The sequence below is a fragment of the Bison bison genome, unplaced genomic scaffold (genome assembly GCF_000754665.1).
Source record: "Bison bison bison isolate TAMUID 2011002044 unplaced genomic scaffold, Bison_UMD1.0 scf7180017864072, whole genome shotgun sequence".
Classification (NCBI taxonomy): domain Eukaryota; kingdom Metazoa; phylum Chordata; class Mammalia; order Artiodactyla; family Bovidae; genus Bison; species Bison bison.
Window position 1 is genome coordinate 10,859,095 of NW_011494644.1, and position 20,555 is coordinate 10,879,649.

General features: G+C 46.9%; 1 protein-coding gene across 4 annotated transcripts; it reads right to left on the reverse strand.

Annotated features, from left to right (window-relative positions):
• Nucleotides 1–6,839: 6,839 nt before the first annotated feature.
• On the reverse strand, nucleotides 6,840–20,554 carry CLN3 (ceroid-lipofuscinosis, neuronal 3). 4 transcript variants are annotated; one of them, XM_010837268.1, is made up of 17 exons: nucleotides 19,876–20,554; nucleotides 19,011–19,186; nucleotides 18,706–18,828; nucleotides 18,469–18,547; nucleotides 16,772–16,868; nucleotides 15,523–15,594; nucleotides 15,051–15,130; nucleotides 14,851–14,936; nucleotides 13,912–13,984; nucleotides 13,680–13,823; nucleotides 12,632–12,744; nucleotides 11,292–11,338; nucleotides 11,144–11,212; nucleotides 10,976–11,031; nucleotides 10,745–10,838; nucleotides 7,528–7,668; nucleotides 6,840–7,420 (listed from the first exon to the last, which is right to left on the reverse strand). In XM_010837268.1, the coding sequence occupies exons 3-17, from the start codon at nucleotides 18,749–18,751 to the stop codon at nucleotides 7,301–7,303; spliced, it is 1,317 nt and encodes a 438-aa protein (XP_010835570.1). In that variant the 5' UTR covers nucleotides 18,752–18,828; nucleotides 19,011–19,186; nucleotides 19,876–20,554; the 3' UTR covers nucleotides 6,840–7,300. The 4 variants fall into 4 exon arrangements, with proteins under 4 accessions (XP_010835570.1, XP_010835569.1, XP_010835571.1 ...); XM_010837267.1 differs by having other exon boundaries at nucleotides 19,011–19,206; XM_010837269.1 differs by having other exon boundaries at nucleotides 19,011–19,206; nucleotides 20,304–20,370.
• Nucleotide 20,555: the final 1 nt, after the last annotated feature.

The following is a 20,555-nucleotide window of genomic DNA, read 5'->3' on the forward strand; positions in this document are numbered from 1 at the left end:
TGCTTCTCTCTCAGTGCCTGTAATAATGCAACCAGTAAACAGAAAGATGATAATCTTTACTGGCACTTGAATCGCAATTTCAAATGCATAAAGGCATTTGAAACTCATAACAAACTTGTAGGTAGGCAGGAAAAGCTGCTTTTACTAACCTCATTTTACAGATGAGAAAAACCAAGACTCTGAAAGGGCTGCTGCTGCTGCTGCTAAATCGCTTCAGTTGTGTCCGACTCTGTGCGACCCCATAGACAGAAGCCCACCAGATTCCCCCGTCCCTGGGATTCTCCAGGCAAGAATACTGGAGTGGGTTGCCATTGCCTTCCTCAATGCATGAAAGTGAAAAGTGAAAGGGAAGTTGCTCAGTCGTGTCCGACTCTTCTCGACCCCATGGGCTGCAGCCTACCAGGCTCCTCCGTACGTGGGATTTTCCAGGCAAGAGTACTGGAGTGGGGTGCCATTGCCTTCTCCGTCTGAAAGGGCAGGTAATGGTTAAGCTAGTGACGGAGTAAGGTCTTAAAAACTAAGTCCCTTTATTTAGAGGCCACAAAAGACTCATAGAAACATATTGTCTTATTTTCTAATATTGACCACAGTAGAATACATAATGATTTGGAAGAGGGTAGACTGAGAGGAGGCAGAGAAGAGAAGCGGGGGATGGCGTTAAGACTCCTCTCTGGGGCTAGATCCTGGGTACTATGCTTACTCACTCAACTCTAGCCACCGAGGTCTCAGCTCTGGCAGATGCAATGCCCCGCTTTTAAAACACGTATCTTGAAACATTTTATGAAATGTATAGATAATACAACCTTCTGACACACAGTTTTACTTTGTGTGTGTTTTACTTTCCCAAATAGCCACGGAACTCCTTGAAGTTAGGGATAGTGTCTTTTTGTGTATCTTAGTTGCCCCCTCAGTGAATTTCCAATAGTATGTGTTCAATAAAGGCTTCCCTGGTGGCTCAAACGGTAAAGAATCTGCCTGCCATGCGGGATACCTGGGTTCGATCCCTGGTTTGGGAAGAACACCCTGGAGAAGGGCATGGCAACCCACTCCAGCATTCTTGCCTGGAGAAACCTCAAGAACAAAGGAGCCTGGAGGGCTACAGTCCATGGGTCTCAAAGAGTTGGACACGACTGAGCAACTGAGTGTTCAGTAATGTGTTCTTTTCATTATTATGCTGAAAGACAATAATTATTAATGAAGACACATACAGCTGAGTGCGCCAACTGCTTTGACTTCTACCATAATGTATTAGTTTTGCCTTTTCTTGAGTTTCATGTAAACATAGAATTAGAAGGTATGTTCTCTTTTTGCGTCTAGCTGCTTTCAGAAGCCTATAAGATTCATCCGTTGTTCCATGAACTGGAATGTCCTTCTTTTTTGATTGCTGAATAGTCTTCAATTGTGTGACTACGTCACAATGTATTAATTTGCCTGTTGATTTGGGCTGTTTCCAGTCTCAGGCTATTAAGAATAGAGCTTTTATCAACATTTAGATATGAGTCTTTTTGTGGACATAAATACTTATCCTCTTGGGTCAGGTAACTGAGTCATAAGTAAGCGTATATCCAGCTTCAGTAAATCCTGCTATCCTCTAAGTGTGTTTATAAAGGAAAAACAGGGGGAAAGTTTTATTCTAAATATGTATTTGGGGACTTCCTTGGAGGTCCAGTGGCTGATTCAGGGCTCCCAATGCAGGGGCCCTGAGTTTGATCCCGGGTCAGGGAGCTAGATCCCATATGCTGCAACTAAGAGTTCGAAGGCCACAATTAAGACCCAGCGCATCTAAATAAATAAAAAATATGTATTAAAGTATGTAAATATTGATACAGTTCCTTAGAAGATATAAAGAAATAGAATATTGCACCTATTTGCAGTGACATTGTTTGGATTTATGAAATGACAATTATCCTATGAACAAATGTTGAACTTCTTCCTTCACGTTTGACATTTTGAAATAAGGATGTATATGTATACTTAGCATTTTTATATATACTTAGAATCACAGTGAATGAGGCAATGGGTATTCCCTTTACTAAGGGGATTTTTCAAACATAGCAACAAGCTCTTGATAAATGTTCAAACAAAACATGATACTTGAGATCCTGGAAAATTCAAGTATACTAAAGCTAAGCAAGATATACTCTGGGCTCACATGGAGCTAGATGTCCTGGCGGGGGGGGCACTGAAAAGTCACTCAGGCATAGAAAAATTGCTCTTCACACGGGACCATGTTGTACACAGTAGGATGGCTTGGCCCTCAGCCTCTAGAAGGCTCTCTGCCCCATTTATAATAAGATTCAAAATCCCACTAACTACCAAAATGACCATAGGGGGCAGTACCAGCCCATTGACTACCACTATTCAAGACCTGTTCTACAAGAACAACCATCTGTGCTTTATTATATTTAACTTAACTCATTAATATTAAATGAAATTAAAATTTCAGTTTCTCAGTCATACTAACCACATTTCAACTGCTCAAAAGCCACATGTAGCAAAAACTCTGGGAGACAGTGAAGGACAAGGAAACCTGGCATGCTGCTGTCTATAGGGTCGCAAAAAATTGGACATGACAGAACAATAACGACAGAACAATAACAAAAAAGCAAAAATTACCCACAGAGAAAAACCTGGAACCACACGGTTTCACTACCTAACTCTACAAATATTTAAAGATTAACACCAGTACCTCACAAACTCTTCCTTCAAAATAGAAGAGGGAATACTTCTCAACTCATACTCTGAGGCCCACATTGCCCGGATATTAAAACCAAACAAAAATGACGCAAGAAAAGGAAATTACAGACCAACTTCTCTCATGAATAGAGGCATAAAAGTCCTCAGCAAATTACTAGAAAATCTCATACATAAACCATAAACCATAACCAAGTGGAATTTTCTCAGAAATGCAAAGTCAGGTTTGTTTTTCTTTAGTTATTTTTATCTGGCTGCAGAGAGTCTAAGTTGTGGCACACAGGACCTTTAGTTATGGCAAACTCTTAGTTGTGGGATCCAGTTCCCTGATCAGGGATTGAACCCAGGCGCCCTGCATTGGGAGCACGGAGTCTTAGCCACTGGACCACCAGGGAAGTCTTGCAAAGTCAGTTTTAATTAAAAACCACATGATCATCTCAATAAATGAAAAAAAAAGCATTTGACAACATTTTTCACCCTTCATGATCAAAACACCTAACAGAGTAGGCATAGAAGGGAACTTCCTCATATAATAAAAGGCACCCATAAAAAAATGCACAGCTAATATCATACTTAATGAAGAAAGACTGAAAGCTTTCCCCTAGGATCAGGAACAAGGCAAGAATGACCACTGCTGTCATTTGTATTCAACGTTGTACTAGAGGGTCTAGACCAGAAAGTGAAACAAAAGGCATCCAGATTAGGAAGGTTTGCCGAGAACATAATCTTGTATATAGAAAATCCTAAGGAATCTACAAAAACCTATTTGAACTAATAACAAATTCAGCAGGGTTGGAGGGTAAAAATATCAATGGACAAAAATCAATTGTATTTTTAGACACTTGCAATGAAAAACTCAGAAAGGAAATTAGGACAGTAACTCCATGTACAAAAGCACCAAAAAGAGTAAAATATTTAGGCAAAAATTTATCTTTTTTTTTTTTTTTTGCTATGCTGAGTCTTCACTGCAGCGGGCAGACTTAGTTGGCCTGCAGCATGTGGGATTCTAGTTCTCAGGCCAGGGATCAAACCTGCGTCCCCCTCACTGGAAGGCAGACCCCTTACCTCTAGACCACCAGGGAAGTCCCTAGGCATAAATTTAACAAAAGAGATACAAAATGTGTATGATGAAAGCAACAAAACATTGATGCAAAAAAATAAAGAAGATCAGGCTTCCCTAGTGGCTCAGACTGTAAAGAATCTGCCTGCAATGCAGGACACTTGGGTTCAATCCCTGGGTCGGGAAGATCCCCTGGAGAAGGAATTGGCAACCCATTCCAGTATTCTTGCCTGGAGCATTCCATGGACAGAGGAGCCTGGCAGGCTACTGTCCATGGGGTTACAAAGAGTCAAACACAACTGAACAACTAACACTTTCATTAATAAATAAGTGAAGGGCATCCCATGTTCATGGATCATCAATTAGCCCTTTCATTGATGTGGTTCAGGTTTAATCCTGGATGGGGAACTAAGATCCCACAAGCCACAAAGCGCAGACAAAAGAAAAAAAGCCTTTTTTTAAAATTCCACATGTAAATGAAATCCTACAGTATTTGTCTTTTGCTATCCATCTTATCCACCTAGCATAATGCCTTCAAGCTTCATCCATGTAGCTGCAAATGGTAGAATTCGTGTGTATTTTTTTTTGCCACAACTTCTTCATCCACTTATCCTGGATACTTGGGTTGTTTCCATGTCTTGGCTACTGTAAACAGTGCAGCTATGAACATAGGGGTGCAGATATCTTTTAAACAATTTAAATTTATTTTTGGTTGCGCTCGGCCTTCGTTGCTTTCTCTAGTTGCAGTGAGCCAGGCTACTCTTCCTTGAGGTGCACCGGCTCCAGGATGAGTGGGTTCAGTAGTTGTGGTGCTCAGGCTTAGTTGCTCCACAGCATGTGGAATCTTTCCGGACCAGGGATCAAACCTGTATCCCCTGTATTGGCAGGCAAATTCTTATCCACTGAGTCACCAGGGAAGTCCAGATATCTTTTCAAATCAGTGCTTTCATTTCCTTTAGATATATTCCCAGAAGAGGAATTGCTGCATCATATGGTAGTTTTAATTTTTCGAGGATCTTCTTACCGTTTTCCATAGCGGCTGCGCAAATTTACAATCCCACCAATGCCCAAGGGTTCTCTTTACTATTCAGCCTTGACAGCGATTGTTATCTCTGGTCTTTTTGAGGATGGCTATTCTAAGAGGTGTAAAGTGACATGCTATTGTGGTTTTGATTTGCATTCCCCTAATGACTAGTGGTTTTTTTGTTTTGTTTTGGCCACCCCACTCGGCTTGCGGGATTTCAGTTCCCTGACCAGGGTCTGAACTCAGGCCACAGTTCTAAAAGCCAGGAATCCTAACCACTAGGCCACCAGGGAACTTCCATGACTAGTGATGTTGAGCATCTTTTCAAGTACCTGTTGACCTGTTAACCTTTCATATTTCTTTGGAGAAATATCTATTCAGTTCCTTTGCCCACTTTTAATTGGATTTTTCTTTTTTGCTACTGGATTGTATTATTTCTTTACATATTTTGGATGTGAATTCAGCCATCTGTATTTCAACAAGCCTTATGGTGCACACTCATTGGAAAAGACCCTGATGCTGGGAAAGATTGAAGGCAAAAGGAGAAGAGGTCAGCACAGGATGAGATAATTGGATAGCATCACTGACTCAGTGGACATGAACTTGGGCAAACTCCGGGAGATAGTGAGGGACAGAGAGGCCTGGCGTGCTGCAGTCCATGGGGTGGCGAAGAGTCCGACACTGACTTGATGACTGAACAACATGGTTCACACTAAAGCTTGAGAACCACTGAAATAAGACAAGATGAAAGGTAGAGTCAAACCACAGCATGATCTGAGCCGACATTAACTGAGTGCCACGCTTTCCCAGGGGCCCATGTAATTTCCACAACCGCCTTACGATCTGTTGGTCTCATTAACATTTGACAGATCAAGAGACTGAGGTTCAGAGAGATGAAGAGATTTGCATAAGATTTTAGAACTACTGGATAGCAGATTTGGGACCCCCAAACCAGGTTTCTCCACCTCCAAAGCCCATGCTGTCAGCCACCAAGTCCTCATTTTTCCCTGAATGTGGGCCAAAAATATCACTGATAGAGATGGGGTAGTCTCAGAGGGTACCTGAATGTCCATTTTACATTCCAATAGCTATATATTTCAACACGTTCTTGAAAAAATACATATAACTAGCATTCCAAACTCATGATTTTTAATAGTAACATTGTTTCCCTTTAAAATAACCAAATTTTATTAAGTTAATTGCTTTAATGAAAAATCTTAATAAAGTATTGTTATGCACAGATCAGATCAGTTGCTCAGTCATGTCCGACTCTTTGCGACCCCATGAATCGCAGCACGCCAGGCCTCCCTGTCCATCACCAACTCCACTGAGACTCACGTCCATTGAGTCAGTGATACCATCCAGCCATCTCATCCTCTGTCGTCCCCTTCTCCTCCTGCCCCCAATCCCTCCCAGCATCAGAGTCTTTTCCAATGAGTCAACTCTTCGCACAAGGTGGCCGAAGTACTGGAGTTTCAGCTTTAGCATTATTCCTTCCAAAGAGCACAGGTATAGCAAATATGGTAGAGACAGTAATAATGAAGTGTGGGAAATACTGCAAAGTCAACCTCAGTTACTTTGAAAATATGTAACAGATTTGTGCACTTTACTGTATATAAATAATACCTTGAAAAAGGACTGTAAACAAGACTGGACTCTAGGTAAAACTGCATGTTGAAGCATTTAGAGGGAGGTGTTTTGTAGTCACCCTCTTTGAAATACATCACAAAAATAAGTTGAACTAAGGAAAGGTTAGATGTGCGTGGAAGGTTGGCTACATGACAAAGCAAACGGAGCAAAACATTCACTGTAGAAGCCAGGTGGGGCATACAATAGTACTCATTGTGCAAGTTCTTTCAGCCTCTGTAGGTTTGGAAACTTACATGTTGGCAGAAAAAAAGGCATATAGATTGTCCCACACAGTGAATGAATGAGTAAATGAATAAAGGAATTAACAAATAAAGCCTCAAAGACTAGACAATTTACTGAAGTGCTTCCTTTACACTCTCCTGTATATATTCCATAGTGAACTTAGACTATTTTTATGAACAGAAGAAAATGTTTTTGTTTTTTAAAGTCTTTATTGAATTACAATATTGCTTCTGTTTTATGTTTTAGTTATTTGCCCCAGAGGCTTGTGGGATCTTACCTCCCCGACCGGGGATCGAACCCCCAACCCTTGCATTGGAAGGTGAAGTCTTAACCACTGGACTACCAGGAAAGTCCCAGGAAATATTTTCAGAGAGAAAAATGGCATAAGAGTCAATTGATAAAATAGGCATTTATTCCGAGGGTCTAATGGCAAGAAATTCCCCGAAACCAGCTTGGTAGTGGTAGGAAAATTGCTGCCCCTCCATCCAAGGGGAATGGGGCCTCAGCACTTCTATACACCCCAGCCACGTAGAGAAGGCTGGGGATAGACCTCATAGATGGGATCTGGGTGGGCATGGGGTCAGTCCAACCTGCCCACCTATCAGTAGAGTCCCAGGTCAGCGTGTCCTGTGTCCCAAGGAGTCAGAATGTCAGGAGAGTTGGCAGAGGAAGTCATGCAGAGGCAGGGCCAGGAGCCCTGAGAGCGAGATCCCCAAGGTGTCGGAGATACAGGCGGTTGCCATGGCAAATTCCCGGTGCTCATCACTGGTCTGGGGAGGGTGGGGAGCAAAGGTGAGGCTTCAGTCTTCAACACCCCTGCTTGGGACTCTTCCCAGAGAGGCCGCCCACCCACAGCCCTCGCCCGGCTGGTGCTGACCTCCAGGGCAATGTTGTGAAAGGTGTTCACGTAGGCTGCACCCCCCAGGAGCCCCTCAAACATAATGATCAGGAAGACGAGGTAGATGCTCGGCAGGTAGCTCAGCCACACGTCCACCAGTAGGAACGCCAGGTTGAGGCACTGTGGGTGCAGGGAGAGAGGAGGGGAGAACCGGGGACCAGAGGAAGGCGAGAAGGGAGGTGCCATCCTGTCCAGTGGTCCCGGTTCTGGGACAATGCTGATGAAGGTGAGGGCTGATAGGCGGGGACCAAATTCCAACACCCAGCTGGCCTACCGGACCCTGGGATCTGGGGGAGGCCTTCTCCCTACCGCTTCCCAGCAGCCTGGACCCTGGGGGTCTCCTCCCCTCCTCCCTGTGCCCGTGTCACTCCCATTGTCTGGGATGCTAGCCTGCGGTCCCCTACTTGGGCTCTCCTAGTCACCACTGTTCACGGCTCAGCTTGGATGAAGGCCACTCTCACTCCCATGATCTCATTCCTCCTCCCAAACGCTCCCTGAGTGGAGGGGTCTCCCCTCCCCCTGATTTTACCAACCAGATGCTAAGTGAGACCAGAGGTTCTCAACTGGGTGTGACTCTGCCGCCTACGGGACATGCGGCAACATCTAGAGATGTTCCTGGTTGTTATACCTGGGGAGGGAGGGTGCTACGGGCATGGAGTAGGCAGAGGCCAGGGGCGCTGCTCAACATCCTATGGCTCCCAGGGCAGCCTAACAACAAAGAACCATCCAGGCCCAAAATGCCAATAAAGCTGAGATTGAGAAACCAGGGCTTAGATGTTCCCTTGCATTCTAGGAAGGCTTGTTGACCCCACCCAAGGGTGTAGGTCCCTTCCTCCATGCCCTAGTCCTTCAAGGCATTCTACTGACCCAAGTGGGACATAAGTTTGCCTCCCCAGTCTGTAGGCCACCTCAGGGGTTCACATGCTTAATGTATTGGGTATGGCGTGGGGAAACCCGAACGAACTTTTTGGCCAAGCCAATACATACAGATCGCCTGTGGGTCTTGTTACCTACACAGGCCTTGCCCTCAGAGGTTCTAATTCAGGAAGCCTGAGGTGGGCTCAGATCTGCATCTAAAAGAACACACCCTAGTAATACCAAGGTCACCCTAGAAATACTATAGACACATTCACCTGGCTCATTAGGGCCAGATGCTTTCTGTAATGGAATCAAACAACTATACGCCGCTAATTCTATGAAGTGGCCTTGCTTAAAATTATAGCGAAAATCATACGTGACCCATTTCAGTGGCATCTAATGAAGAATCCTGAGTTAACAGCTGATACAATTTGGAACTTGGCAAGTACAAAGCCCTGGGCTGGCAGTGGTTTAAATAAATAAGGAAGAAACTGAGAGGATATTTGCATGCAGTTGACTTAACATTAAAGTATATCTATTCTAATGCTGTACCTTGTTATCATAGAAGTGAGTTAAAATTATTCAAAAAGGGCAAAGGACTTTCCTTTAAGTTCAGCCGCTCAGTCGTGTCCAACTCTTTGAGACCCCATGGACTGCAACACACCAGGCTTCCCTGTCCATCACCAACTCCCGGACCTACTCAATGTCCATCACATCAGTGATGCCATCCAACCATCTCATCCTCTGTCTTCCCCTTCTCCTCCAGCCTTCAATCTTCAATCTTTCACAGCATCAGGGTCTTTTCCAGTGAATCAGTTATTCGCATCAGGTGGCCAAAGGATTGGGGTTTCAGCTTCAGCATCAGTCCTTCCAATGAATATACAGGACTGATTTCCTTTAGGATGGACTGGTTGGATCTCCTTGCAGTCCAAGGGACTCTCAAGAGTCTTCTCCAACACCACAGTTCAAAAGCATCAATTCTTTAGTGCTCAGCTTTCTTTATAGTCCAACTCTCACATCCATAAATGACTACTGGAAAAACCGTAACTTTGACTAGATGGACCTTTGTGAGATTTATTTTAAAGGTCACCTTTCTATATGCCCTTCTGGGCTTCCCTGGTGGCTCAGACAGTAAAGAGTCTGCCTGCGGAGACCCAGGTTCAATCCCTAGGTAGGGAAGATCTCCTGGAGAAGGAAATGGCAACCCACTCCAGTATCCTTGCCTGAAAAATTCCATGGACGGAAGAGTCTGGCAGGCTACAGTCCATGGGGTCTCTCAGTTGAAGACTGATCAAGTTTACTTTCTTTCTTTCTTTCTGTTCCTAAGAGCATGGTCCAGAGGGATATTAAAATAATTTGGAGGTTGCCAACCACTTGCTTTGGGCTTCCCTGATGGCTCAGTGGTAAAGAATCTGTCTGCCAAGCAGGAGATGTGGATTTAATCACTGGGTTTTGGAAGATCCCCTGGAGAAGGAAATGGCAACTTGCTCCAGTACTCTTGCCTGGAAAAAAATCCCCTGGACAGAGCAAACTGGCAGGGTACTGTCCACGGGATCGCAAACAGTTGGACATGACTGAGTGGCTGAGCACACAATAAGGACTTACTTTTGTTTGACCAAGAACTCTGACATTTAGAAACAAATAAAAAGATATATGAATGTTTAAAATCATGTTTTCTTCTAAAAAAAAAGTTGAAGGTTTATTAGTTACCTTCGGTGGCTTTAATCGCATGACAATGAAACATGATTGCTGGTTACGTAAAATTCCTTTCATTAAAATTTTTGTACGGAAAGGTGTTTTTGCTCGTTTAAAGCTTAATCACTTACATGACCTTTGCCATGAATTTGCTCACCAGTCTTGAGATAAATAACCTACTTTACTCACAAAGTCACTGGTTCTATGTAATTAACCACCCAGGATAAAAGAACAGGATGTTTTCTGATTGTCAGAAACATTCTTTGAAAGTCTGTCTCTTTGCATGAGGCTTGGGTAAATAGTCATCTAACTGATTAAGACATGATACACAAGCTCTTTCATGCTTCACATTTCCATTTCTTACAACCATGCCCAGTTTACAGATGAGGAAACTGAGGTTCAAGATTAGTTCAGAGACCTGCCCTAAATCACACAGCTACCTAGTATAGAAGCTGGGATCTGCACCAGGGTTTGCTGGGCACCTGAGGCCATGCAACTTACACAGACCCCTGCTGGCCTCCATTCCCCATGATTAAAACATGATGGGATGCGATCAATAACCCCTGCTGAGGGAGGGAAATGATGGAACCTGGGGAAGCTGGGAGCCAAGGGAAGAGGAAAGTGAGGGCCAGGGGCTCAGTACCTGCAGTAAGGCCAGGACCCATGTGTGGCGGATGCGACAGCAGCGGAGGGAGGAGCGGGAGGCAAAGACACCAGCCTGGTACAGCATCTGGTACCTTCGATGGGGCACAGAGAAGGAGGAAGCCCCTCTGGTGCCTCCTCGGCAGGGCAGCCCCTCCCAACCCCAGTCCTTATCATCAAGGGGTGCCCCCAGCCCCCTGCCAGTCTTGCCACACACCCCAACACTTCTCACCAGCGGTACTGCTCAGCATGAGTCAGGAACGTGTTCCGGAAGAAGAGGAGTTCAAACTGCAGCAAAGAGCAGACAGGGGAGATGGACAAGGCCATGTGGGTCCCCACCCACATTGTTGTTCCCCACCCCATCATTGCTCCCACACCCCTCCTGGCAGCCCTCACTTACAAGTCCCTGGTTGATGAAATACTCAGCAAAGTAAACCAGCACCAAGGGGACGATGTAGTGCAACAGGCCCTGGAAAGTCAGGAGACATGAGCAGGAGGCGGGTGATGAACGCTGGCCGCGGGGGACACGCCACAGCCATCGTCTATACCTTAAACACGGTCCACCTTTCCTGAAGGGAGAGGGGTGAGCCGGAGCCTGCAGGGCAGTAGGGAGAGAAGGGCAGGTGAGGTCAGCACCTTGACTCAGAAAAAGGGGTGCTGGTGTGCAGGAATCAACCAGCCAATACTACAATGTGAATGCACACAGACCACTGGACTGTACAATTCAATATGGTTAAACTGCTAGACTTCATGGTATGGATATTACCATGATTAAAAAAAAAAAAGTAACCAGATAAAAGACTTTTTCATGACTCCTGTTTAGCCTTTTTTTTTTTCTTGCCACACGATTCAGCATGTGGTATCTTAATTCCCTGACCAGGGATTGAACCTGTGTGCCCCTTGCATTGGAAGGCAGAGTCTTAACCATTGGACCATCAGGGAGGTCCCTATAGCTTACAGCTTGATGGTGGTATACAGGGCCCTGCTCCCAGCCACACTGGGCCCCTCTTTCTGTTTCTTTGAACATCCAAGCTCATTCCCACCACAGGGCCTTAACACTTGCTGGTCCCTCTGCCTGGAACCTATTCACCCCAATGTACACAGAACTGACTCCTTGTCTTTCATATTTCAGCCCAATGAGATGTCCTCAAAAAGGCCTTCGATGAGCACTTTCTCTAAGTAGAACCCCTCTCCTTTGCACCATGTCATTTCCAAGCACATCACTCTGTCATGCTCTTCTAATACTAATCAACAACATGTGAAAATGAGTTTCTGATCCAGTTATTTGTTTACAAATGACACAACACATAGTATTTGATAAATTTTTTTTTTTTTGGCCATATTGCACGGCATATCGAAACTTAGTTCCCTGACCAGGGACTGAACCCACGCCCCTTGCATTGGAAGCACAGAGTCTGAACCACTGGACTGCCAAGGAAGTCCCAAAGACGAGTGTTTCATGAAAAGATGAATGTGATTGCTGCTGCTGCTGCTAAGTCACTTCAGTCGTGTCCGACTCTGTTCGACCCCATAGACAGCAGCCCACCAGGCTCCCCCGTCCCTGGGATTCTCCAGGCAAGAACACTGGAGTGGGTTGCCATTTCCTTCTCCAACGCATGAAAGTGAAAAGTGAAGGTGAAGTCGCTCAGTCGTGTCCAAACTTAGCGACTCCGTGGACTGCAGCCTACCAGGCTCCTCCATCCATGGAAGTTTCCAGGCAAGAGTACTGGAGTGGGGTGCCATTTCCTTCTTCGATGAATGTGACTGGCTCTCATCATAACCGACATGCCCATCCACGTCCCCTCCAAACTTCCCACAGTAGAAAGGAAAAGACTGAAACCCAGAGAGAGAAAGTGACACTGCTCTGAGGGGCTCCTGAGTCTCCTACCTGGCTTCGACTCTGAGGCCTCATTGTTGATCAGGGGCTGCCGAGCTGATGTGTCTGAATCCGCTTCCCCTCCGGGATCCTGTGGCCCAGGAGACGTGAGCAACAAGAAATAGCTAGAAATGGACAGAATGAAGAGAAGATTGAAGAGCCTCTGTTGGGCTGGAAAGGCCGCTCCCTCCCAGGATAGCCCCTATCGTTCCTCCTCTCCTCCAAGACACCTCAAACCCGGCCAGAGAGCCTCCAACTGTGCAAAAATGCTTCTTCCTCTGGAGCTGAAATATATATCCTTGTTGTTTCTAATCCACAGGCCCTCGTTTTGACTCTCGGCTCACAACAAGCCTGTCAGTTCTGCCTTCTTGTTATTTTTCTAATAATCACTCTTGTAGTTTAGTCACTAAGTCATCTCAGACTCTTTGTGATGCCATGGACTGTAGCCCGCCAGGCTCCTCCGTCCATGGGATTTCTCAGGCAAGAATACTTGAGTGGGTTGCCATTACCTTCTCCAGGGGATCTTTCTCACCCAGGGATTGAACCCGAGTTTCCTGCATCGGCAGGTGGATTCTTTAGCACTGAGCCACCAGGGAAGTCCCAATAATCGCTCCAGCTTCCATTTATGATGCGCTCATCCTGTACTAGACCAGAACTTCCCAAAGTTCGGTCACTTATGTTTTGCCTTCATGATATTTGCCACGTCCATATCCCTCCTGTATATCATATTTTTAATTTAGTATTTCCCTTTCGATTGATTCCCTTTTGCTACATGGCCTGGTCCTAAGCAATCTTCTGTGAAATCACAGGTTTGACTGACCAGTGAAAATGTTTTCCTAACACACATGAAAATACACACAAAATGAACAGAGTCCACCTATGGGAAAACTGAGGGTCAGAGACATAAAGCAACTTGTCCCATGTAACACAGCTAACAAGGAGCAGGCTCCAGAATCCAAACCCAGGCCTGTCAGAGAAGCCACATCCTCCCACTTGGCTGTAGGGATCTGAAGATCGGGATCATGGTCAAGTTCTCGATCCTTGAATCCCGGCTGCTTACCTGGCCAGCAGCAGGGCGGGGATGCCCAGCATGGACAGCAGGGTGTGCTGGGGAGAGAGGCCAGCCTGGGTGAGGCCCAGGTAAGACAGCGCCCCTAGCAGCCCTGCTCCCCCAGTACCTGAGGACCAGCAGGAGATCACGGCCCTGAGAAGGAGAACACAGTAGCACTAGGCAGGACCACAGCCAGCGGCGGGACCCCCCGCTCCCCTCACTCCCTGCTCTGCCTGCTTACCTGGGGTAGAAGGCAGTGAGCGAGAGGAAGGTGACTTCCCCCAGACCTGAAGAGATGCTAGCCAAGACCACACCTGGGGGAGGACAAGCATGGCAGTGGCCACTCCCAGCCTTTCCCCGACAGCCCCGATCCCCTAAGCAGGCGTGGCCACAGCCGCCTCTACATCTGCACGGAGCGGTTGTAAAAGAGATCTCCTGGGACTCTCCTGCTGATCCAGTGGTTAAGAATCCGCCTCCCAGTGTAGGGCATGTGGGTTCAATCCCTGGTTGGGGAACTAAGATCCCACATGATGCCAGGCAACCAACTTCATGCTCCGCAACAAGAGAACACTGAGCCACAACTAGAGACCTCACATGCCACAAACTAGAGAAAGCCCTCATGCTGCAAGGAAGACCCAACGCAGCCAAAAATCAAATAAATAAAAACAGCTCCCCTGGACAGGCTGGGCTCCAGATGTGAAGTAGAACCAAGCCCCTTGCTCGTACGTCCCCTTATAGGGAATGGCACCCTCCACCCACCCAGCTATCAAATCAAGAGTAAGAACTCATTCTTTTTGTTTGTTTTGGCTGGGTGCGCAGCTTGCAGGATCTTAGTTCCCTAACCAGTTTTCTAACCTGGGCCACAGCAATGAAAGCGCTGAGTCCTACCACTGGACCGCCAGGGAATTCCCAAGAATTCCCTGTCCTTGATGCCTCCTCCACCTCCATCACAAACTCTTGGTGACTGCTCATCTCGATCTCCATCTATTCTGTCCATTTTCTCCCATCTCTCCTACCTATCCCTCCAGATTGACCTCATCTCCCGTCTCCTACCGTGACAGTCTTAGCAGGTGTCTGAGGGTTACAAAACATGATCTTTCTCCTCTGGGAAGTTGGGGAGACTACCCTGTCTGTTGTAGATCCTTTGAACCCCCCACTTGACATAAAACCTCCCACTCACCACACAGGCTGATCGTCACCGAATGAGAAAAGGCAACCAGGAGGAAGCTTCCTGCGGCACAGATCCCACTGGTGAGCACCCGGGGGCTGAAGGGAGGTGGGAGATGCGGATGGTCAGCTACCATTCCCAGCTCCCCAGCCCTCCTCGCCTCCCCACTCACAGACCCCACCTGCCTTGCCTCCCACAGCCCACACCCAGACCTGTAGGGCAGCAGATGAAGGCCAAGAGGAGCCAGCAATTTGATGACGAGGGTGGGAAGGATGTCGGCCAGAAGCACCGCCTGGGATCAGAGAATCGAATGAGACCCCAGACCTTCCCAGGGACAAGCCTCCCAACCCAGTGGCCAGGGAAAGACAGAAATCCGATTAGATGGGCTACACACACAGGTTCAGACATCACACAGGTCTGGATCCCAGTCCCCGCTCTGCTGCTCCTGAGCTATGTGTTCAGTATTCACATTCTCTGAGTTTCAGTTTATTTAGAAAATGGAGATAATTATAGAGCCTAACTCACAGTACTGTTATATGGATTCAATAAGCTAATTCATGCTGCACACAGGAAGTGCTCAGTAGATGGCAGCCTTAATGATTAGAATCATGGGTGCTGGGTTCTGAGTGGGTGGGATCTATGGACCCAGAAGAAGGGGAAGGGGAGGACCAGATGGGTACTCACTGCTGTGGAGACAGGATTGCAGTCAAATCGAGATGAGCTATTGTGGGAGGTGGGCGTTGGGTCTGGGTCCACCTGATGGGAGAGAAGAAAGTTTTTCACCCAGGGAGGCAGGAGGGCAGACAAACAAGGCCTGGTTCCATTCCCAGCTTTGCTCTGACTTGAAGGATGTCCTTGGGTTAGCCCTGGCCTCTTGAGATCTCACTTGATGGGCACAATGGGGAGGGGGTTTCCACGGGAGTCTCAAATTAATGGTCGACATGCCAAAGGGGGCCCTGTAAACGGACTTTATTTGGGTAACACACTCAGGAACTTTAATTTTAAAAACCTAGGTTTCCAGAAAAATGTGGTCTTGGGCCAAATTCCCTGTTGGACCTGCAAGGTGGTAGCTGCTCCTCCTAGGCCTGCCTCTTCCAGCTCATGATAAACAAGAAGTTCTCAACCAAAGGTGATTATACCCTCCAGGGAACATTTGGCCATGTCTGGAGACATTCTTGATTGTCATCAACTGGAGGGTGAGAGACATTCTATTAGAGCCCAGTGGGTAGAGGCCAGAGATGCTGTTAAACATCGTATGATGCATAGGAAAGTCACCCAACAAAGAATTATCCAGCCCAAAATGTCAACAATAATGCTGGGGTTAAAAAACCATACTTTAGACCATAGTCCCACCTAGCCAAAATTTGAGTTTGCAATTGGTTTTGCAAGCACCAATTGATTATTTTCTAAAAAAAAAAGCTTTAAATTTTATTTACTTTTGGCTGTGCTGGGTCTTTATTGTTGTGCAGTCTTTTCTCTAGTTGTGGCAAGTGGGGGCTACTCTCTAGTTGCAGTGGGCAGGCTTCTCACTGTGGTGGCCCCTCTGGTTGCAGAGCAGGGGCTCTAGGGCACTCAGGATTCAGGAGTGGCAGCCCACAGGCTCCACAGTTGCGGCTCCTGGGCTCCAGAGCACAGGCTCAATAGCTGTGGCTCATGAGCTTATTTGCTCTGCGGCATGTGGGATCTTCCCAGATCAGGGATTGAACCCTTGTCTCCTGCATTGGCAGGCAGATTCTTTACCACAGAGCCACCAGGGAAGCCCATACCAGTTGATTCTTAAAGGCCCTTACTGCTCTGAGGTCTGGAAACTTTAGCCATCTTGCCCCACCCCTTACCCACCCCATTCCATGAGTGTTTCAAGTGGGTCTCTGCCTGAGGTGAGTCCCTCCTCTTGCCACAGCGACTGGTGGTGGTGGTAGAGAGGGTCACTTACATGGCTCTGATTCCCAGGTGTTCTTTGGTGACTAAGGATGTCGTGGGCAGCGCTGAGCATCACCACGTAAGAGAAGTTGTTGCAGAGGCCCAAGAGCCTGGAGTGAGCAGGACAGAGTCCCCCCACCCCCAGTTTTATTGAGATACAATTGACAAAAGACAATAGATCATAACCTCTATTTAGGACTACAATCTATCCACCGTCCCAGCACCAAACCTCTCACTTTCCCATGCCTTATTTTTTCTCTGTCTTCTGACCACATCCCCATGTAGTGGGAGGGTCCAAAATACAGGCCTCGGGATGACAAATTTAGGTTCACATCTAATCTCTGAGACCTCTCCCAGGAAGAGAAGAAAGTCATCCTTGATGATTCTCTCCTCCAAGCTCCCATCATGACTCAGTTCCTGGGGCATTTCTCATCCACGGATCCACTGTCTCCAACTGTGGTACAGTAGAAAGATCCTGGGGGCTTGAAACCCAAAGGACTATGTTCAGGTCCCAAGTCTGCCACTTCCTACTTGAGTGGACTCAGTCGAGTCATATGTAAAATGGGGGTACAAATTTTCCTGCTGACTATCTCACAGAGTGATGTAGAGATCAAAAGAAGATAATACCCTTTATGATCTATGAAGGATCTTGTTCACTTACTCTCATCTCCCACAGCTGCTGTCAGTGATGGGTAGGGAACATGGCACAGCAATAGAATTTCATGTGTCCTTTTCACAAGCCTACGAAGTGGTACTGCTGCTCCTCCCATTTTACTGCTGAGAAACTGAGGCTCAGAGAGAGAAGCCTCACTTCCAACCCAATCTGCTATCCAAGTCCTTGATGCTTGCTGCTGTTGTTGTAAACATCACCAAGTCATGTCCAACTCTTTGTGATGCCATGGACGGTAGCCAGCTAGGCTCCTCTATCCATGGGATTTTCCAGGTAAGGATACTGGGTGGGTTGCCATTTCCTTCTCTAGGGGATCTTCCCGACCCAGGGATCGAACCTGGTTCTCCTGCTTGGCAGGTGGATTCTGTACTGCTGAGCCACCAGGGAAGCCCCCCTGATGTTTAAGTTAGTGCTAAAATTATTTCCCAAGGCTTAGTGTTTGAATGATTTCAGGAGGCAGACAGAAAACTTTTTAAAGTTAGTGATGCATTTATTAAAAAATGCATTAAGAAAATACTGGTTTTCCATTTAGGGTAATGACTTACCGTTTTCTTTTAAAAAATACAAGTATTTACAAATTTAAAGGCTGAGTTGATTGCAGTAAAAACAAGAAGAAAATAACCCTCCAGGTGATATGCGGAACTGACTGAAAGTGAATGAGTGAAATGTGGAAAATTTACAGTGGACCTCGGGGCAAAAAAAAAAACACAAAAAAAACTTCCCTGGTGGCTCAGTGGTAAAGAATCTGCCTGCCAAGGCAGGAAATGGTGGGTTCCATCCCTGGGTGGGAAAGATCCCCTGGAAAAGCAAATGGCATATCACTCCAGCATTCTTGCTGGAAATCCTGCTGGCAAAGGAGCCTGCCTGGCAGGTTACAATTCACTGGGCTGCAAAAGAATCTCGACTTAGCGACTAAAACAACAAACAACAAAAATATTTTGTGAATTCAGCTCCCTTTTCTGAAACCCAACTCTTTCTTTCCTCTTTCCTCTTGTTGCTTCCCTCTTCCCACACGCTTTTTACTTATTCAGGCCACTCACCAGAAGCCCACCGCGTTCTTCCAGTGGGCGCCCTGACTGTCTTGCAGCGGAGGCCGAGGTGCCAGGTCTGTCTCCTCCCCTGAAAGGGGGAGAAAAAGAGGGCATGACCCCCACCCCAGTCTCAGGTGCACGATGGTCCCATGGATATTCTCCCGGGGCCGACCAGCGCCCGAGCCTGTCAGGTACGTCGCGAGGACAGAGGAAGTCAATCCCGTGAGGGTCGGCGGCTATACTCACCCTCGGAATCCGAAAGGCGCCGTCGTGAGCCCGCACAGCCTCCCATGGCATCAAGTTCTGGTCCCCCCGGGAGTCCGAAGTCAGCGAGAGTTCAAAGTTGGCTCCAATGGGACGGATGAGGATCTGAGACAGGTAAGAGGGATCAACGCCCCATTGCCGTCCCAGCTCCGAGTCAGCTGCACTCACGTCCGGCGAGCCACGACCCTAACCCGGGGCTCCATCTCCCGCCCTCGCACGCCCTACCACGCCCCGCTGTCGGACTCTGCCCCTGTCCCCTCTAAAGCAGGGGGCCCTGCAGCCTGTACCTTTAAGAGCAGCTGAACATTTCGCACCCGCACCCTTAAACAGACAGTCACGTGACAGCACCGGTGGGTCCCTCATCACGTGCTTCAAGGTCCTCACCACTTCCGGGTCTTCTCTCTGACTTCGTTTTAGACCTTCCGAACTTCGGCGCGTAGGAGAGATAGAGGCTGGGAGAACCCTGGAACCACCGGTTTAAAACTGGTGTGTATAGGATAAGCAAGAAGAGCCATGATGTTAGGCAGCAGCGCCCAAGGCCTTGAACGTTGTGCCAGCACTAGTCATGGCTACCAACGGCTTCAGCTTCTATCACGGCCTGCAACTGCCAGAAACAAATATGGCCACACAGCTACCCCCAGACTGTTTCTGGCTGACAACAAAGGCAGCCGCATCACATCATTCTTATTCCTATCTGTTGCCTTTAGATTGCTTTAGAAACTGTAAGTAAAGATAGCACCCACCTAAAAAGATTTCATGACTTATCTCTTGGCAGTATCCAAGAGTTAAGAGAACTCTTTTCTTAATTTATGTTAGAACCAAGGTAGGTCAATCCTGGTTTTACAGATGAGAAAACAAAAAAGGAAAGCTACTGATGATCATACAACATCAGACCTAAAGGTGACTTTAGAAACTCGGCATTAAGAATAGAGCACCATGGGCAGGGTTGCTGGCTGAGCTGGCTGCAGATTCCTGCCTGCATTAAGGGTGCTTAGACCAAATGATTCTAAGGCCGGAGATTATGAGTCTGCGATTTCATCTAGTTCCTCTCATTGAAAATTTGGAAAGTGAGGCTCCAGGAGGGGATAGAGGAAGAGGTGTAGATTAAAGTCATTTCACGTAGTCCCAAATAAGGAGCATTTATTCTCTTACCTTCCTCTAGGTGGTAAAGTAGCATCCTGCATTTTCTTCATCACGTCCTTCCCCTGCTAATCTCTCTTGTGAGCTTCCAACAGTCAGTGCCCACCTCTCCCAGCTCTTCCTCCCCACCAGGCCCTCAGACTTGCTGTTTGAAATGTACCCCCTTTGGTATGCTTCCCAGATCACTCAACCAGTGAAAAACAGGATCCTACTACCCATACTGGCTCTAGAAATTCAGCAGCATGTCATACATGGCCTCCTCCTTCAAGGAACTCGAAGGTGGGAGGTAGACGTGAATAACCACAATACAAAGTGTAGCCAAGTTTCGTTTTGCAAGAATGACTACAGATGAGCTAATGGGTGCTGGAGCCACCAATCCAGCTCTTTCTTCCTCTTGGGGAAGCATTAATGACCCTGAAATGAGAAACCAGAGCTCTTACCAGCCCCCTGCTCACTCCTACTTGTCCCCAGGCAAAACAGGAACCACAGCTTCCTCTCACAGAGAGGCTGTGGCTTTGAGGGGAGACGGAAATGGCCGAGGTGTAAATACAAGACCTGAGTCACTTGAGCTGCAGTTGCCCCTTACTGCCTCAGTAGACCCCAATTCTGAGGTCTCCAGCTCCCACTTTTCCCTTTTGGTCTTCTTCCCTTGCTCTCTAGCTCCAAATGCACATCCACATCCCTTATGTGAT